This window comes from Anguilla anguilla, chromosome 4 (genome assembly GCF_013347855.1).
Source record: "Anguilla anguilla isolate fAngAng1 chromosome 4, fAngAng1.pri, whole genome shotgun sequence".
Classification (NCBI taxonomy): domain Eukaryota; kingdom Metazoa; phylum Chordata; class Actinopteri; order Anguilliformes; family Anguillidae; genus Anguilla; species Anguilla anguilla.
The window spans coordinates 34,368,893-34,385,986 of NC_049204.1; the positions used below are offsets into that span (position 1 = coordinate 34,368,893).

Here is a 17,094-nt window from a genome sequence, read left to right on the forward strand (position 1 = left end):
CCCAGATTTAGATTTAGATTTAGGTTTATGCTTCAGTGAACTACCTTATTAATCACTTTTCTCATGAAGGTAATGGAAAAGATCAGCAATATTTCAGTATTTACCGGGAATCAGTTTTCTGGCTGAATGTATACACCTTTATTCACAACCCTTGGCATTAGAGCTAATGCAGTTCTGTATTTTATATATGTAGTATATTATGAATTATGATTAATGTATTAAAATGAAAAATTTTCAGTATGTGAAAATGTATGCAAATGTGAAGAAATGAATCTACATATTTGAAGTTTTTAAATCTTTTTTTTTTTTATCAAAAAAATGCGTATTTAGAACTGTAGGTCTTTAATCTTACAGTTCCACTATTAAAGTGTGTAAACTGCTGTTGGTGCTGAGCCTTTTGTCATAATTGCCAGTAGTTCTTTTTTTTTACCCTCTTGCCTGGGTACACTTTCAGCAGTTGCAGTTTAGCCATTTAGCAGGTGCGCTCATCCAAATGCGCTCGCACAGCTCACACCGCTTACTTGCAGTCAATGAATGCAGCTGGATACTATAGAACCGAAGGGTAATAGGGCAGTGCCCTGCCTGAGAGTCCAACCTGCCGCCATGTAAGGCACGAGCTCAGTTCCCTGACCACTGTCACCCATTTTGTGACGCGTGCGTCTGACCCGCTCTGTAAATGGCTGCCCCTCTGTAGGCAGTGGGGAAGCGGCGGGCTGCGTTCTCAGTCTCAGCCCTCGTTGCTGTGAGATACGCAGCCACAGGCCTTATCAGCCGAGGCAGATCTGGGGATGGTGCAGGCTGCACCACTTTGCCGTTCCCCCTCCTGCGCCCGTGCTCCTCGGTGACGTGTGATGTTTACTCAGCGTGCCTCATGCGTGCTTCTCGTCAGTTATTAAATTATTAAAACATTGCTTTGAATCAAAGCTCGTTATTCCTCTCCACTAATTGCAACCCTGAAGGGGCTTGACTGGAAGGGAGCCTTTGCATTTACATGTACATTTACAATTAGCAGGTGTAAATGTGGACTTACACACCTTACATTCTACGTATAATCCATTTGTACAGCTTGTTCTTTAGTGAGGCTGTTCAGGTTAAGTACCTTGCTTAAGGGTGCTGTGATGGCAGCCCCACCAGGAATAAAACCTTCAGCCTTGGAGTAGAAAGCCCAGTTCTCTAACCATTAATCTGCACTGCCACCCTGCTTTAACTGAAGTGAGCTCTTTGCTGCAGTCACTCTCACTGCAAAGGCAGCCAATGACGGCATGCGACTAAAAGACCTGCTAACCAGTCCCAGCAAAGGACCCATTTCTGCATTTGCGCTTCATCCAGTAACAGCTCAGAGAGACCCACTGTCCTGTCTAGCGTTGTGACTGACTATTTGAGCTTGATGTAGTCAGGTTTGGAATTGGTTGAGCAGGGTAGGATCATGGTAATGGGCCCTGAATTGTGGGGGTGGGGGTTGGGTGGGGAGTATCAGGCATCCATTTCATATCTGCATGCCTGTCTAAGTAGGCAGAGCAAGGAGCCAAGTGCTCCCTTTTCTTACTGGGGATAGTGTGGCAGAGGAAGGCGGTGTATGTCTGCCATTTTCTCTTCCAGCTTAAAAAATCGATGGAGTCACTGGAAGATGGTTTCTTTGCCGTGTGTTGTGATTTAATCTCAGAATCTACTAACTCTCCATCACGTTTTGGAAAATCAGTGTCCACATACATGTTGCTTTTCTTTCCTCTGTAGAAATTTGGGAGCAACTCCAAACCGGAGTTCACAGTGGATCTCAGAGGGGGTTCGGTGGAGTGGGCCTCCAAGGACAAATCCAGCAAAAAGCACGTCATTGAGGTACATCTCAGTGTTCTCTTTCATACCACGTCAGCTTGAGGAAACTGTCCTGAGGCACCTCTTTGCTCTAGAAAAATACATTTACTGTACATGTATCTGTGACTCCCCCTAGTGTTTCAGTTACAGCATTACAACTTGTACAGTTTTCAGAATTGGTTCAGTGTCCAATGAACTTGGGTGCAATTTGCAGCTTTTTTAAATTACGTCGGTTTTTCCAGGACGTGTTCCTACAAACACAATACAAATCACATTTACTGCTGGTGAGGCTGAGATTGTGTGCACTCTTCTTGACAGCTGATTGTGTATGTCTTTTTCCTGGCCACTGATTCTGTGTGTGTTTCTTCACATCTGATTACCTATGTCCTTTTCTTGGCTGCTGATTGTGTGTGTTTTTCTTCAAAGCTGATTATTTGTGTTTCTTCGCAGCTGAAGACTCGCCAGGGGACGGAACTGTTGATTCAGTCTGAGATTGACAGTGTCATAAATGACTGGTACAGATCCCTGGTTGAGACCATCAGTACCCATGTGAGTGGGAAATTAAAATACGGCCCCCCTCTCGCCCACCCCCACACTCGCCATCACACCACATGTCGTCACCTGGGCAACAGTAATATTTACAGAAATTTCAGTGCACGCTCATTACAACACGCATTACTAGCAGTTGTCTGAACTGTCAGTCATCAGCAGGAACATGCTGTTATTTTTTTGTTTTGCAGTATTTTTTCGCTTGGCTTGTGAGTATATTCATAAGATGCTTTTGCAGTACCTCATGTCTCCACTTGATGGCAGCTGGAACACAGTGTTTGCACCACTCACCGAGCGAGTGAGTGCATGGCTGTGCTTTTGCCAAATGGGTGTAAGACTTTACGGCAATAAGACTGACTTACAAATATGTTTGGGCAATCCAAATTTGGAAAAGAAGGAACACATTTATAAACACACTATAAAATTGGGTTTATGGACTTATTCTTATAGTATAAATGTATTTGTGGAGTGACGTTGCTAGTGGCGATGTGTTGTTTGCACAGGCCTGGGAGTCTGACGAGGCCATTGAGGAGGACATGCCCGAGTCCCCAGGGGCTGAGAAGCAGGACAAGGAGAAGGAGCACCGCGACTCCAAAAAGAGCAGAGGTGAGAGGGAGCGTTCTCCTCAATCGCCGCTGTGCGTCTGCGCGGCTCCTAACCGCTTCTGCGCGTTTCTGACCGACGGCGTTCGCGCTAGTGGCCTGTGGACCTGCAGGCGTTCCGCTGGCGCATTTTTCTCATTTTTCTTTGACCTTTGCCCCCCCCCCCCCCCCAGTCCTGAAGAACTCAGCCAGCATGGACCCGTCGGACCAGAAGAAGACGCGAGTGAAGCTGAAGAGGTTCCTCACGCGCAGGCCCACGCTGCAGGCGGTCAGAGACAAGGGCTACATCAAAGGTACCTGCTGCGCTGCGTGCGTTAGCGCTGTCAGAGAGAGGACGCTAGGCTCTGAGACGCTCGCTCTGAGACGCTCACTCTGGCCAAGGCCGGGTAATGTGGTGTCAGAAGTCTCAGTAAGAATATGTGAACATCAGGTGACCAACATGTTTAATATAGTGGTGCCCCCCCCCCCCCCCCCCCCGTGGTCCCCGTTGCTGCCACTGTCAGCTCTGCTTTAGTCCGTCCCTCAGTTTGAGCTTTGCCATGAACAGAAATACAGAGGGAGGGTTTACATGCTTCTCCAACAACCAACCCGTTCGTCTGCAGTTTGAATTTCATCACCCTTCCCTGCATAGTCTAGTTCAGGGGTGTTAAAACAGTCCTGGAGGGCTGCAGTGTGTGCTGGTTTTGGATGAGTTTCAGCATGAGTGATTAATTTAACTGATTGATTGGCTAAAGAGTCCACACACCTTGTTCCCAAGGCCCTAAATTCACTGCTGGTTGAAAGGAAACCATAAATACATGCAGACACTGTGGCCCTCCAGACTGCAGTTTGAGACCCTTGGTCTAGTCTCTTTTCTCTCCCTCCTCCTTCCCCTTCTCTCCCTCAGTGTTTCTCTTCTGCTATCTCTATATGGATGAAATCTCACTACTATGTGTGTTTTGTTTGTGTTCACCTGTGTGTGGGTATACGTGCTATCACATAGAATTGATTGTAAGGAAGGCAGTGTTTAGGACTGCAATGTTGCTCATTCAGTTTCACGTTTTTAAAATGCTGATTTTGTGTCTCAGATCAAGTCTTTGGCTGCAGTTTGACGAGTCTGTGCCAGAGGGAAAACTGCTCGGTGCCAAACTTCGTCAGGAAGTGTATCGACCATGTCGAAAACACCGGTGCGTCCCAACGTCCTTCTCTCGCTTTAATTAAATTAGTTAAAACGATAGATGCTCTGCTTGAAACCAGTCTCCGATGATGTGCCTTTGTTATTCTACTATGTGTGTCAAACTGTATTTCCAGAGGGACACTGTGTCTACTTCTCTTAATTACCTCTCTGATTAATTTACTCTGTTGTTTTATCATTCTATAAGGTGTTTATCTCATATAGCCTTACTGTTTGAAGATGACAGGGCCAGAAATACTGTGTATTTTGGGAAATGCATGGGTGTAACATGTACAGCATGTAACCCGCTCAGCCTTGGTTACTGACTGGACTAAAACATTGAGCATACTCACTGCCTCTCTAGGAAGTGAGTCTCTCGGCCTTGGTTACTGATTGGACTGAAACATTGAGCATACTCACTGCCTCTCTAGGAAGTGAGTCTCTCAACCTTGGTTACTGATTGGACTAAAACATTGAGCATACTCACTGCCTATCTAGGAAGTGAGTCTCTCAGCCTTGGTTACTGATTGGACTAAAACATTGAGCATACTCACTGCCTCTCTAGGAAGTGAGTCTCTCGGCCTGGTTGTTTACGTGTATGGTTGCCGAGTTTCTGTAAGTGATAAGCATTTACACACAGCGCGGTCTTGAAGCTCAGTGGCGTCAGAATTGACTCAGCCTAATTTACGGTTCAAATGCAGTCTCTCCATCTTTCTCGCTGTCCTTTCCCTGCAGGTCTGAGTGTTGATGGATTGTACAGAGTGAGTGGGAACTTGGCAGTGATACAGAAACTACGCTTCGCTGTGAACCACGGTACGCCTCTCCGCACACACATTCTCTCTCTCCCTCTCTGTCTCCCTCTCTCTCTCTCCCCCTCTCCCCCTCCCTCCCTCCCTCCCTCCCTCCCTCTCTGTAAAAGCTTGACTCAGTCGCTAAACACTCGGGGAGCGATCTTCTGCACAAAGCGGCTATCTGCTACCGGCTGCACACACGCAGTGCTCTACTCCCTTCTCTTCTTCTGCAGAGTGGACACGATTTTACACACGTTTAAAAAACTTTCTGCCAAACACATTTCACTGGTCACGGCAAACAGCCTTGAAAAAGATTCAGCTCACTCCTCATGCAAAGCTGTTTTTCTTTACTGGCTGACTGTAGTCTATCATCGGAACAAACTATGGAAGGTTATTTCTTAGAGTAAACTGGGGAAGGTTATTTTTTTTAGAATAAACTATGGAAGTTATTTCTTGCCTCAGAGCTTTTGAGGGTATTCATATGGAGTGCAAAAGCTGCTTTTACTGACTCTGACATCTGAATATTGCATTTGCCCTCTTGTGTTTTACCATCTTAGTGTGAGGCTTTCAGAGTGGCTGGTGCATGTTGAATGAGGATGTTATTATTTCATAAAGAATTCAGTACGAGTTTAACACAGGTGCTCTTCACTTCTGTAAGGCGCTCTGAATAAGAGCATTGGCTAAGAGACCGTGATGCGGTAATGTAATTCAGCTGAAAACGGGCGTTAGCATTGCTCCTCTTCTGCCTCAATACCACAACATGCACAGCAAGATAGTGCCCACCATGCTATTGCATTTCAATGCAGCATTGCATTCTGGGGAAGTATGTTACACGGTATATTCATTATTTTGAGGTTATGGAACATGGCTGTATGACAATGGGTTAGAAAATTTGAATGAATGAATTGCAGAGGAGTTCCTCAGTATCAAATGGATCTGAAAACATGCTGAATTTAATAATTTATTTTATATATTTCAAATGAGATATTAAATTGTGTTTGAAATAAGCTTTGTGCCACTCTCTTCCTCCTTCAGTACCATCTGGTTCATCTCTCTAGAACTGTCCCAGCTGTGAAATCAAACAGACAGACAGACACTGCTCTTTAATTAAATGTCTGTAATTAACTCCGCTTACCATGTCTCAGGATTCTTATCCGCCAACAGTGTGTAATTTTGTTCCCCTGAATCACACAGTGAAACTTCACTCCAAACCCATTGATCCTCCCTCAGATATGGTCACAGGAGCACACTCGTACAAGCTTGTGGTTAGCCGTGTTTAAATGGTCATGCTTTTGGAATACCTCTCGGGCTGTTGGCCACTTACTCTTGTAGGCTGTCACAATGTAGGCTGTCACAATGCCACAGATTTAGTCATTTGCTCTGGTGGTCCGTCAGAGTGGCACAGAATTGTCATTTACTTTAGCAGTCAGTCACATAGCGATACGGCTGGTGCCTCTGCAGAGGCTGGAATGCTGCTTACCTCAGACCGCTGAAAGAGTCCAGGCAGCCGAGCACCTCTGTTACCATGACATGAACGTATAGCTCACCTGTTAGCTGGCTAATAGTATAGCCGCGCATATACAACTAAATTATTGGGATTTTTGCTGCAACCGTGCTTTGTTAGCTTTGGCTAGCTAACCAGCCGCGCTGTCTAACAATGTATGCAGTATAACTGGTCGCGACATGAATTTAAATGAGGATAACTGCTGTATCTTCTCCGTGCTACAAGTTTTAGATGTCGGGAACTCTACGGTTGCATGCAGGTCACAGGCCATTTGAGGAAGAACTATTTCAACACTAGAGGGCGCGCTTGAGCAAAGGACTGCGTTCATACTGGCAAATCACGTACAATGTTCATTATCGGTCCGGCATGTAGGCTGGCCTCTAGTTGCATGGTCATTAAGGCAGCGTCAGTCACAGACACATATGGAGTGAGGTGTGTACCTGATAAATGTCCATGTCATACAGTCTGTGAGTGGGTGAGCTAATTCTCGATGTTTCTGTCCCGTTAGATGAGAAGGTAAACCTTGACGACAGCAAGTGGGAGGACATCCACGTGACCACGGGAGCCCTGAAGATGTTCTTCAGAGAACTGCCCGAACCGCTCTTCACCTACTGCTCCTTCAACGACTTTGTCAACGCCATTAGTAAGGGGCAACACACATTCATCACACACGTCCATCTATTTTCTAGTGTTTGGCATTTATAATCTTACTTAGTAGAAAGCATAGACTCACACTGCGGAGCCAAACCATTATTTCGATCTGTAGACTAGTGTTCTACTATTCATAATCTTAGTGGTTTCATGTATTTTGTTTAGTATTATTAAAATGACAGGAACCTGCAATTCTCTGATGGGCCACACGGCGGTGCCACACTACACTGAGAATAGAGGATACATTCTCTGGAACCAGTTGTGTGGCCAGGAGCAGATATTAAATGCAGGCCATGAAATTAAACCTTTTTCATTTGTGCTTTCTTTCTTCAAGAATGTCAGGACTACAAGCAGCGTGTGCATTCAATAAAAGACTTAATCAAGCAGTTGCCAAAACCGAACCACGACACCATGCAAGTTCTTTTCAAGCATCTCAGAAAGTGAGTAGAACCTAATTGAATTTTCCCCGCCCCACTTTTCCCAGGGTTTCCTTTGCCCGAAGCAGCGGATAAACGGTCCAGTAAGAGGGCGTGGCACGCGGCCGCGTCAGCCCGTAAACGGAGGACGGGGGGCGTCGTCTTCGCTCGCCTTACAAGCCGGGACTTCCGGTTCTCGTTAGCCGCGCTCGATTAAAAAACAACGCGGTCTGCGATATTTAGTAACGGCCTCGCCTTGTAGCGCGCCGCAGTATGTCACAACAGACAGCTCTGCAGCCGGAGACGGCCCCCGCCGGCCCCCGCCGGCCGCAGCGCAGCGCTGTATTAGGTTATCTCGTTCCGTCCATTAGCGGGGCAGACTTGGAGGCCGGCCAGCTCCGTCATTAGAGCCCAGCCGTTCCGGAGGGGAGCCACTCGATACGCTGCCGCTCGCTCAGCGGCATGATGGGTAAAGCAATCGAGCCGCTCTCGGCGTGCTGCGCAGTCCGGCCAGGTCCAGCTGTGAGGGCGTCTGGGAGCGTCTGAAAAAGGGCGGCTTCAGGCAGAAGCGTTTGATGTCGCGATGGGGGCTGTGGAGCTGGGAGCCGTGAGTGATTGTGAGTTATGTTTTATGGGTGCTGGAGATATCCTTAGACGTATGCTGACAGGGATGGTAAATGAGCCTAACGGTGGAATGGGACCTATAACCATTAGGGTGCCTGTCTGAAACCTGCAGGAGTAACAGCTGGTTTGCCATTGCTGCACTTGAGCAAGGAACTAAGCCAGAATTTATTTTAACTGTATAAACAGATAATATTTAAAAAAATAAACTTAAGTCATGTAAGTAATTGAGTGGTTGTGTTTTTTTGCCAAACTCTCAGTGGTAGGTGAAATGGCTGCCAACTGGTTTGCCACCTTGTGCTCCGGGGTGTTTAAAACTGTTGTCTGTAACCTGCAGCCAATAAGATTGCATCTGGCTCTGGGGATGAAGCTCATTGGCTCTTATTTCACCTGACTGTTCTCAGCAGGGCCTTCAGGGGTGTGGGCGTCATTGGGGTGGGGGGGGGGGGGGAGCCGCTTGGGAGGACGCTGGAGTATTCTCGTTAATGTGCCATGCAATTAGACCTTCCTGCCGGAGATGCTGATGGGTTGGCACCAGGAGTGCGAGCGGGTGTTAGCATGGGGGCGTGTGGGCGGGCGGGCAGCCCTGTTTCAGCACAGAGACCCAGTAATTTCCCACCTCCGAAGCTTGTGTATGCTGAACTTGGGTGCGGTCTCCAGGAGCGAGACGTCTGAGCCTGCCAGTCTTAGGTCTCCGTAGCGGTCTCCTGCTGCTCTGTGGAGAGACTGTGACAGTGACTGTGGAGAGACTGTGACAGTGACTGTGGAGAGCTTACTGGAAACTGTCATGCCCTCTGAGCTAAATTACTAGCTGGTATCTTCTGTGCACTATCATCCAGGAATACAGAAGAACAAAACTATGGAGTAGAAGTTAACATTGCCATGTACATAGGGTCTCTTCAGAAGTGAACTCTAATAGGTCCACTGGGTCTCTTTAGAACTGAACACTAGAACATACATTGCGTCTCTTTAGAAGGTAACACTAGCATGTCCACTGAGTCTTCTTACTAGTGAAAACTGTCACATGCACTGAGTGTCTTCAGTACTTCAAAACACCAGCAATGTGCACAGAAAGTTGAATATAAATAAACTAAAATCTGTTGTCTGACCCAGGAGGGACTGCATTTCGTTTTATTTATTAATCATTCTAACCTGTTGCATGTTATTCTGACCTGGTTTTAAGTCCTATGACACTTAAAAGTGTATACTTGTCATACGTTGTGTGAAGGCGGGTTGGTTTTCTGGGCTTGTTTTCCCAGTCGTGTGCTGCGTTTTGATTAGCGTAGCCTTCAGCCCGCAGGACCGTGCTGTTTGGAGACGGTACTGAAGCTGAGCAGACCAAAGCTTCATTTCAGACATACGGAGTGGCATTTCTTTATCTCCCATTAGCATTTAAATGATGCCGAGATGTTGGCACTCTTCTTCTCCAATGGAAAACGATTACGGCTGACATTTTGTCTCCTGAAGAAGGTTTTCCTTTTTTATTTTGGTCTGTTTAAGATAAGAGGGATTGGTGTTTGCGTAACCGGACCTTTGTTGAGCTTTAAAGAAGTCTCGAGTGGAGAGTGAGTCCATTTTCCCTGGAGCCACCCTTTTGGTCTGTAGAAATGGGACCTGGATCGCCACAGAGACACACCTATTAATGTGCACCCTTCCCTCCCTCCCTCCCTCCCTCCCTTCTCTCTCTCTCTCTCTCTCTCCAGAGTGATCGAGCACGGGGAAGTGAACCGCATGACCACACAGAGCGTGGCCATCGTCTTCGGGCCGACCCTGCTGAGGCCTGAGACGGAGACGGGGAACATAGCCGTGCACATGGTGTACCAGAACCAGATCGTGGAGCTCATCCTGCTGGAGTACGAGAACATTTTCGGCAGGTAGAGCCGCTCCCGAGGAGGAGGACGGTCCCTTACCAAACTCATCCAAGCATCATCCCAGCTTAAATCTGTGACTTACGCTGCGGACCAAGCCATTAAAAAGAGTCTATAATAATATGAGTAATAATTAAGATAATAAAGGTATTAATGATAAAGAACAGAAACAAAGGACCTGTTTGACTTTGCACTTAAAGCTTTGGAGCTACGCGTGTGCAGTTTCTTTCGGTTGCTTGATTCCCCCTTCCCCGTCGTGACAAGTTCAATATTCAGGGTAACTTCCTGTACACTGGATTCCTGTGGCCAGTACTGAGGACCAGGAGGTCTTGTGGACTTGCTCCGTGCTGCACATCTCACTGATTTTGGCAGAGAGGATCATGGGACTGTGAGTCTGGGCTCACCTTCATTGATGGTCTGAGAGGAACAGAAAATTTGGGGGGGATGAGAAGAGCGATGCCCAGTTTTATATCGAGAAGATTCAAGTATTCTGTGGTGCGTAGGGTGGGGATTCGTTGTATGCAGGTTCATGGTTCATTTGGAATAAGCTGAACTGGATATTTTCACAGCCTTGTGAAAATATGACTATTGAACTATCAAGGCGGGGGCCCAGGTCAGGAGGGCAGTGATGTCCAATGATGACCCTAGTTCTGGATTCTGGGGTCCACCACCCATATCAGTATTAAACGTGAGGTTCAGATGCAGGGATGGACTCGCAGAGCGGACCCCAGAGGCGGCACTGTCGACGTGGCCTCTGTCCCGTGCTCCAGCCTTACCCTGAATCTGGTCTCATGGAGAGAGCCGTGGTAATCAAGCCAGGGCCCCTGACGGTCACTATGGTCCCTGCAGTTTCAATGGACGCTGTGGTCATTACGGTCATGTGTTTCATTGCAGTTTCCATGGTCACCATGGCCACAGTGTTGTCTATGGTCACTGTAGGACGTTTAGTCATAACTGCCACTGCTGTGGTCTCTGGTCATTTTGGTCTCTGTGGTAATTGCAGCTCTGGAAGTTTCCATAACCGCTGTGACCAATGGTATCCATGGTCACTGTGGTCACAGAAGCCACCGTGTTTACTTTGTTTGTGGTAGCCACTGCGGTCCCTCTGGCCACAGCAGTGCGAAACGTGGTCTTGTAAACCTGTGTGTGGGAGTTAAGAAACTGCAATATGTTTTATGTGAAAAAAGCAAGAAGTCTTGATCTCTAGTATTTGTACAGAATGGTCTTGTATAGTTTCATGAACTGTGTAAACCTCGTTTCTTCTGTAATGACCAGGCAGCACCTACAGGCCATTTATCAAAAGGCAATATTCCTCCCTCTCTCCCTTACTTTCTCTCCTGCATTCAATAGGAGTGAGAGTAGTAGGTCAATCTCTCTCCCTCCCCCCTCTTTCTCTCTCCCTTCCTCCCCCTTTCTTCCTGGAGATGCTGGAATACTGGGACAGGATGCAGATCCTTTCAGGCTCCATAAACTTTGTAGATCAATACTGTGTGCACTTCTTTCTTGGTTCCATTGAACATTTCAGATTTTTTTTTTTTTTTTTTTTTTTGAAAAACGGTACTGGAAATAGTGTTGCATAGGTTTGGTGATAGATGGTACAGTTTTTAAACTGCATTTAAATAAATCTACAGAACATATGTACAGTTTAAGACAATGGATTGAGTAGTGAAAACCTATTGTACAAATCTTTCATTGTGAGTAAAGTATGTATGCTTTGATGGTGAGCAGTAGCAACTGGAAAAATTCAATTTGATTTTTTTATATGATGAAAATATTGGATGATATAGTCTGATTGTGAGAAAAGAAAGTTATTTGGAAGTGTATCTGTTTGGGAGCATGGTCAACTGCACATTTTTTGAATGTAATTTCTTAGACTAACTGCTGTTTGTGACACTGCTATGTCTAATCTGAATAAAGAAAAAGGTCAAGAGGAAGACCCACAAGGTTTTTTTCTGTAGTGTCAATAACCTACAAATATCCTAGCATTCATTCATGGTCATAAGACACAGTTTCAACACCAAAAACAAAAAACTTGACCATAAGAACTGCATTACCTGACTGGTGCCTAGAAGTTCTCAGATTATTTGTGTTTGACATGGGGAATCACAAGAAGAAAAAACAAAAAGTAGTAATTTAGGGTTAATCATTTTTAATCATTTAGGTTTAATAATGAGAAATTCTGAAGTACTTGAAAACATGGAAGTGTTCTGGTTGTCAGGTGTACTGTTTCACTCATTCACAGTTTGGGGAGCGCTGGATTGTACATTAATCCAGCAGAGGAAATATTTTCAAAAATTCATAGAAACAGGGTGATAGCAGAATACATTTTCCACATAGGTCTGTCAGTGTCATTCCTCATTCACGCATATAGAGATTTCAGCCTGTGCTGATCTGTTGCTTTATTGATGGATGTAGGGAGTGACTGGAGGAGGACCCCAACGGGTGAAGAACGGTGCTTTTAGACTGATACTCTCTCTGATGGCTGTGAACTTCAATCACCCCTTGTGTCTGTGTATGTAGGAACAGTGTGGATGTAAACAGAGCTCTTTGTGTTCAGACCCTTTTCCTCACACAGCTGAGCTGTGGCAGTCCTGCCTTGGGGAGGGAGGTCCATGCCTTCTGAACTTTAATCTCTCACCCTTGCCATCTGACCTCTGACTGCTGGTGTCAGTGGGTTTCAGTGGCCAAAACCAGGCTTTTTTTTTTTTTTTTTTTTGAAGCTCACTTCCTGGTCTTGTTGAGAGATGTTTCTCACTAACGCCACGGTTGGCTGCAGTATAGATGTTTCAGCTGCTCGTTTCAATGTAAGTCAACGGTAACTAAATGGTCAAATAAGAAGTGGGAAAAAGAAAATGTTGCAATAGGTGTTTTTTCTTTGTCTAGTGTCTCCCCATGTGCAGATTTGTTAAATTGTGTTATTTGGGCCATATTTTAATATTTTGTAGATGAATCCTGTGCGGTTTGCATCAGTGCCAAGTCACTGTATCTTACTTGCTGAGTGGACAACCTGGACTCGACTGAACTTGCCCATATAAGGTTCCCCTCTTTTCCCTACTTGTCAGTCTCTGGCTCCAATTTGTCAATAGGTGATGTCACAATGACTTGGCCCATATTTTTTCTACTGTCTGAGCCCTACTGGCTTGTATAAATGTGGAAAATCTTTTTTTTCGCTTTTTGTGAACAAGATTTTTAAAAGTGTTTTACCATAATGACATTTTCTCATACTTAGACTGTTGTAACAGTGGCAAGATTGTACATCTATTGTGCTGGATGCCAGTGTAACTAAATGTATTATGTAACTCTTTGCTCCAAAACCTCTTGCCCCATTTTAAAGAAGGAAGAAAAATTTAACGCCCACAGATCAGCCCACACTGGATCCAACAGCAATAAGCCTGTGCGCTGCAGAGGAGGACCCAGCACTTCCCACAGTGCACTGTGCGCGCAGGCCAGCAGGAAGACGTGGGCTGAGAGCGAGAAAGCTGCCGCTCCCAGACGCTGACGGAAAGGCAGCTGTGAGCCGCTAGTCCTGCGTTCCTTTGCGTAAACACGCTGTCTCCTCCCCCTCCCCCGCCCCACAGGGACACTCCAGACAGTCTGCTGGGACATCGCGTCGCCCTTCCCCTCTCTGTCTTTCCACTCCCAGAACAGCTGCTCCAGACCCCCCACCCCCCCCCCCCCCCCCCCTTACTGCTGTGGTGCCTGGGCCCTTGAGTGCTCTGGCCTTTTCCTCAGCCTCTGGTCCTTGCTTCACACTCTCGCACACAGCAATGTTGAAGGAGGGAGCTCTCCAAGTAAAGACACTGTCACTAAAATGTAGGTACAGTATGTGACTGTTGTGCCGCTCCTTTCCAATGGCCTGGGTTCAATTAACATTCCTTTGTACGTTGACCTACAAATAAGTGGAAGTGTTACTTATTTTCTTCACAAACATGTCAATTTTGGTGGTTGCTGTACTTGCCTAACTTTGTAAATAAAAAAGCAACACCTGCTTTTAATTGTTAGTGAAATTAAGGACAAGTTGAATCCAGGACAAGTTGAATTCAGTCTGGCTTTTCTGTAGAAATGATTCTTCTGCATTGCTCATGAGTACCTTGCCTAGACTAAAACAGCTGGTTTACTTGTTCAGTTTGTTCAGTTTGTTCCGTATCAATCTGAGGCAGGACATGAAGTGAAGATTCTCAATAATCTGTGCAGGTTCTGTGGCTGTGCAGGGCTGGGGACCCTTCTCTATGCTGAATGAGACTTTGAAAGTTTGGGGACCCTCCTCTCAGCTGTGGCTGTGTGTAAACCATGGTGGGACACTAGCTGTGGAGTGCACAGGAAGACACACCTGGTCCTCATTAAGAAAATGTTCTGAGAGTGGCAAACTGCTGACGTGACCGTCCACCTCCGATCCACTGAGCCCACCGCTAATGATGCAGATTCAGGAGGAAAAACTTCTAACAAGAAAACCCTTCCACCCACCTGCAAATTTCTCCATCAGCCCCTCGTCCAACTCATCCGTTTACCGTCTCCTCCACCTCCTGCTGTTGCCTTATTTTAGTCCACCTTCACCCCCTACACCCCCGACCCCCTGTAGACCACTTCTCTAACACCCCCTTACCTCCCGTCTGTTCACTCAATCCCTGCGGCCTTTCCACGTGGTCCCTTGACCTTTCTGGACCTTTTCCCTTGTCCCTTTTAGACCCATCCTGTAATTGCTTGCTTGCCCCCCCACCCCCACACCCACCTACTACTCCCTTAACCTTATAACTGACCCTCCTACTGCTCCCCTGACATCTGCACCCACCCACCCCACAAACATCCCCAGCTCATCCGTGACAGTGACTGATGGTCACAGTGCGATTGCTTGGCAACGATACTACCCTTGCTGCTTTAAGGCCATTCACCTTCATGAGGGAAACTCACCTCTCCTCACACCGGATTGTCCTGCACACACCAGTACCTGTCCTGGCTTTGTGGCTTTCCCCCTGTCCTGAATTTGCAGAAAGGGGATGGACAGCTGGCACAGTCTTTCTTTCCTTTTGTGCAACATCAGCTAATTCCCCACAGCTCCGTAGCTTTATAAGCCAATAAAATCACTGGAGCTGTGACTCATGAAACCCTTTTATTGGCTGATTAAATTGGAGTCGTGTAAATAGCCATTTATGGAAGAGGGCTTGACACTTCCTGTGCTTCTATGCGCTTCATAATGATGGATTCGATTTTGGCATTGTCCGACATGATGGCGCTTATTTTTTTCATGATGTATTTATTTTTGTCACGGCCAGAGAGTTATCACTCGTACGGTGGTGGGCAGGTTGGTTCAATGGAACCAGGGGTGTAATTAACACATAATAGGATAATTGCGCTGTTGCCAGCCTCAATGAAAATACGTGAGGCATATCAAGAGCTGAGCTAGGCGCAGGCTGGGAGCCAAGCCGTGTGAAAGCGTCTCCTTCGCTGGGGGAGCCAGGATGACCCAGCAGTGGTTCTGCCCTTTGTATTGATGTCCTGTACAAAGGGAGAACATTGACATAAAGTTGTTCCCCTCCACACCTCCCCCCCCGAAGTCACTGCCTCTCGGTGGCCTATGGAGGGTGCAGGTTGAGTGGATTTATTGTCACCCTTGGCTAGGGCTGACAGGCACTTTGGGGTGGCTATATTGCAGCTGTCCCGAGTGAAGAACTAAATCAAATTTAAAGACGCTCAAGAGCAGGTGAAGCAGTGAAGCCGTTGCTTAGCCTGGTGCCAAATGACCTACAATGTATAAGTTTGCCAGTTCTTAAACCTGAGTGCTCCTTTCTTATGAGGTGCACCAGCTCTTCAATGGAAACAAACGAGTGCTATGGAAACCGGATATTATGTAATCATAGCTTTTCTGTTGTTCTTCTCTGACCGCATGGTTGCTTTCACTCTGATTATCACTTTGAGGTTTAGAAGTGACAGGTCCTTTCAACAACAAACAGGTCTTAGATACCTTGACTGGAAAATCACTTATATTTTAGAGAGATACTGATTTTTTGAAAAAAATGTTTGTCTTTATTTGCATATGCAAATTACATTGTAAAATTAGTTTTCATTTTTATTTTTATTCAGCAGCACCACTCTGTAATGCTCTCTTGCCTGATGATTGAAGCTAAGCAGGGTGGGGCTTGGTTAGTACATCCTGTTGAAACTAAATTACTCTTTGAACTATTGTTGGTAGGAAAACGGGGCGGTCTTCCCTCTGCACAGAGTATTTATTTTTTATTTTTTATTTAAACTTTATTTTACCAGGAGAGTCCCATTGAGACAGAATACAAGGGAGACCTGGCCAAGAGGGCAGCTCAGAGTGAAAAGGCCAGTGCAGAGCTACAGTGATGGGGACACTACTGTTGGAATCTTCTGGTTGAAATGATAAACTGAGGTTCTGACTCACAGTGATCATTAAAAATCCCACTTACCCCAATTACAGCAGAGGGCTCCCCAGTGTCCTGGCCAAATTACCAAAATTAATTTGTTCCCACGATTCTCCACATTACCCAGTTTGACTGGCTTAATAATTCCCTCCTCTATCACCTCAGCTTATGAAAGATACTAAATAAATGCAGTTAATTATTATTGCATTGAATTTAAAAATTATTATTTTTATTAAAGTGACAGCTCTGAAAATGCATCATAAAATGTATCGGGTCATGAGCTGTAAAAAAAGGGAACTAAAAGGGAAAAACTTCCATTGAATTTCCAAATGAGAACACAAGTGGCTCAGCTGAATAATTCATACACAGGGCAAGAGAGTACAAGACCCCCCTCAAGCCCTGGAGGACTGAAGTCTGCCGAAATGCCCTTACTAGTTTTTTTGTGGTAGCTGAGCCAGGCAGGCCTTGAGTTTCACGTGTCTTTGGAGACTGAAGTGCGAGCAGATAATTTGGACAAGCCATTATGAGCCATAAAACATTAATGTGCTTTCTGTGTTTTTTCTTTTTTTCTAGCCTTTTCCTGGCCCACTTGTGTGAAATAAGAGGATGTGCCCGCTCAGTTGAGTTGGTGCCCGCCCTCCTCGGAGAGACTAACAGGACTCTTCTTCTCTCTCCCTGCTCAAACACCTTAGATGCTCCCTTACATCTATAGAGCTGACACATGCCCACAAAAAACTTCCAGGCTTT

General features: G+C 46.0%; 1 protein-coding gene across 9 annotated transcripts in view; it reads left to right on the plus strand.

Annotated features, from left to right (window-relative positions):
- arhgap12b (Rho GTPase activating protein 12b) overlaps positions 1-11,912 on the plus strand; it is a 75,215-nt gene extending 63,303 nt beyond the window's left edge. For all 9 annotated transcript variants that reach the window (XM_035414466.1, XM_035414463.1, XM_035414464.1 and 6 more), the window contains 9 exons: positions 1,735-1,836; positions 2,263-2,361; positions 2,865-2,967; positions 3,137-3,256; positions 4,031-4,129; positions 4,852-4,929; positions 6,920-7,054; positions 7,397-7,502; positions 9,803-11,912. In XM_035414466.1, the coding sequence (XP_035270357.1) occupies positions 1,735-1,836; positions 2,263-2,361; positions 2,865-2,967; positions 3,137-3,256; positions 4,031-4,129; positions 4,852-4,929; positions 6,920-7,054; positions 7,397-7,502; positions 9,803-9,977 (1,017 nt within the window). In that variant the 3' untranslated portion in view covers positions 9,978-11,912. The remainder of the gene's footprint in view (positions 1-1,734; positions 1,837-2,262; positions 2,362-2,864; positions 2,968-3,136; positions 3,257-4,030; positions 4,130-4,851; positions 4,930-6,919; positions 7,055-7,396; positions 7,503-9,802) is intronic.
- Positions 11,913-17,094: the final 5,182 nt, after the last annotated feature.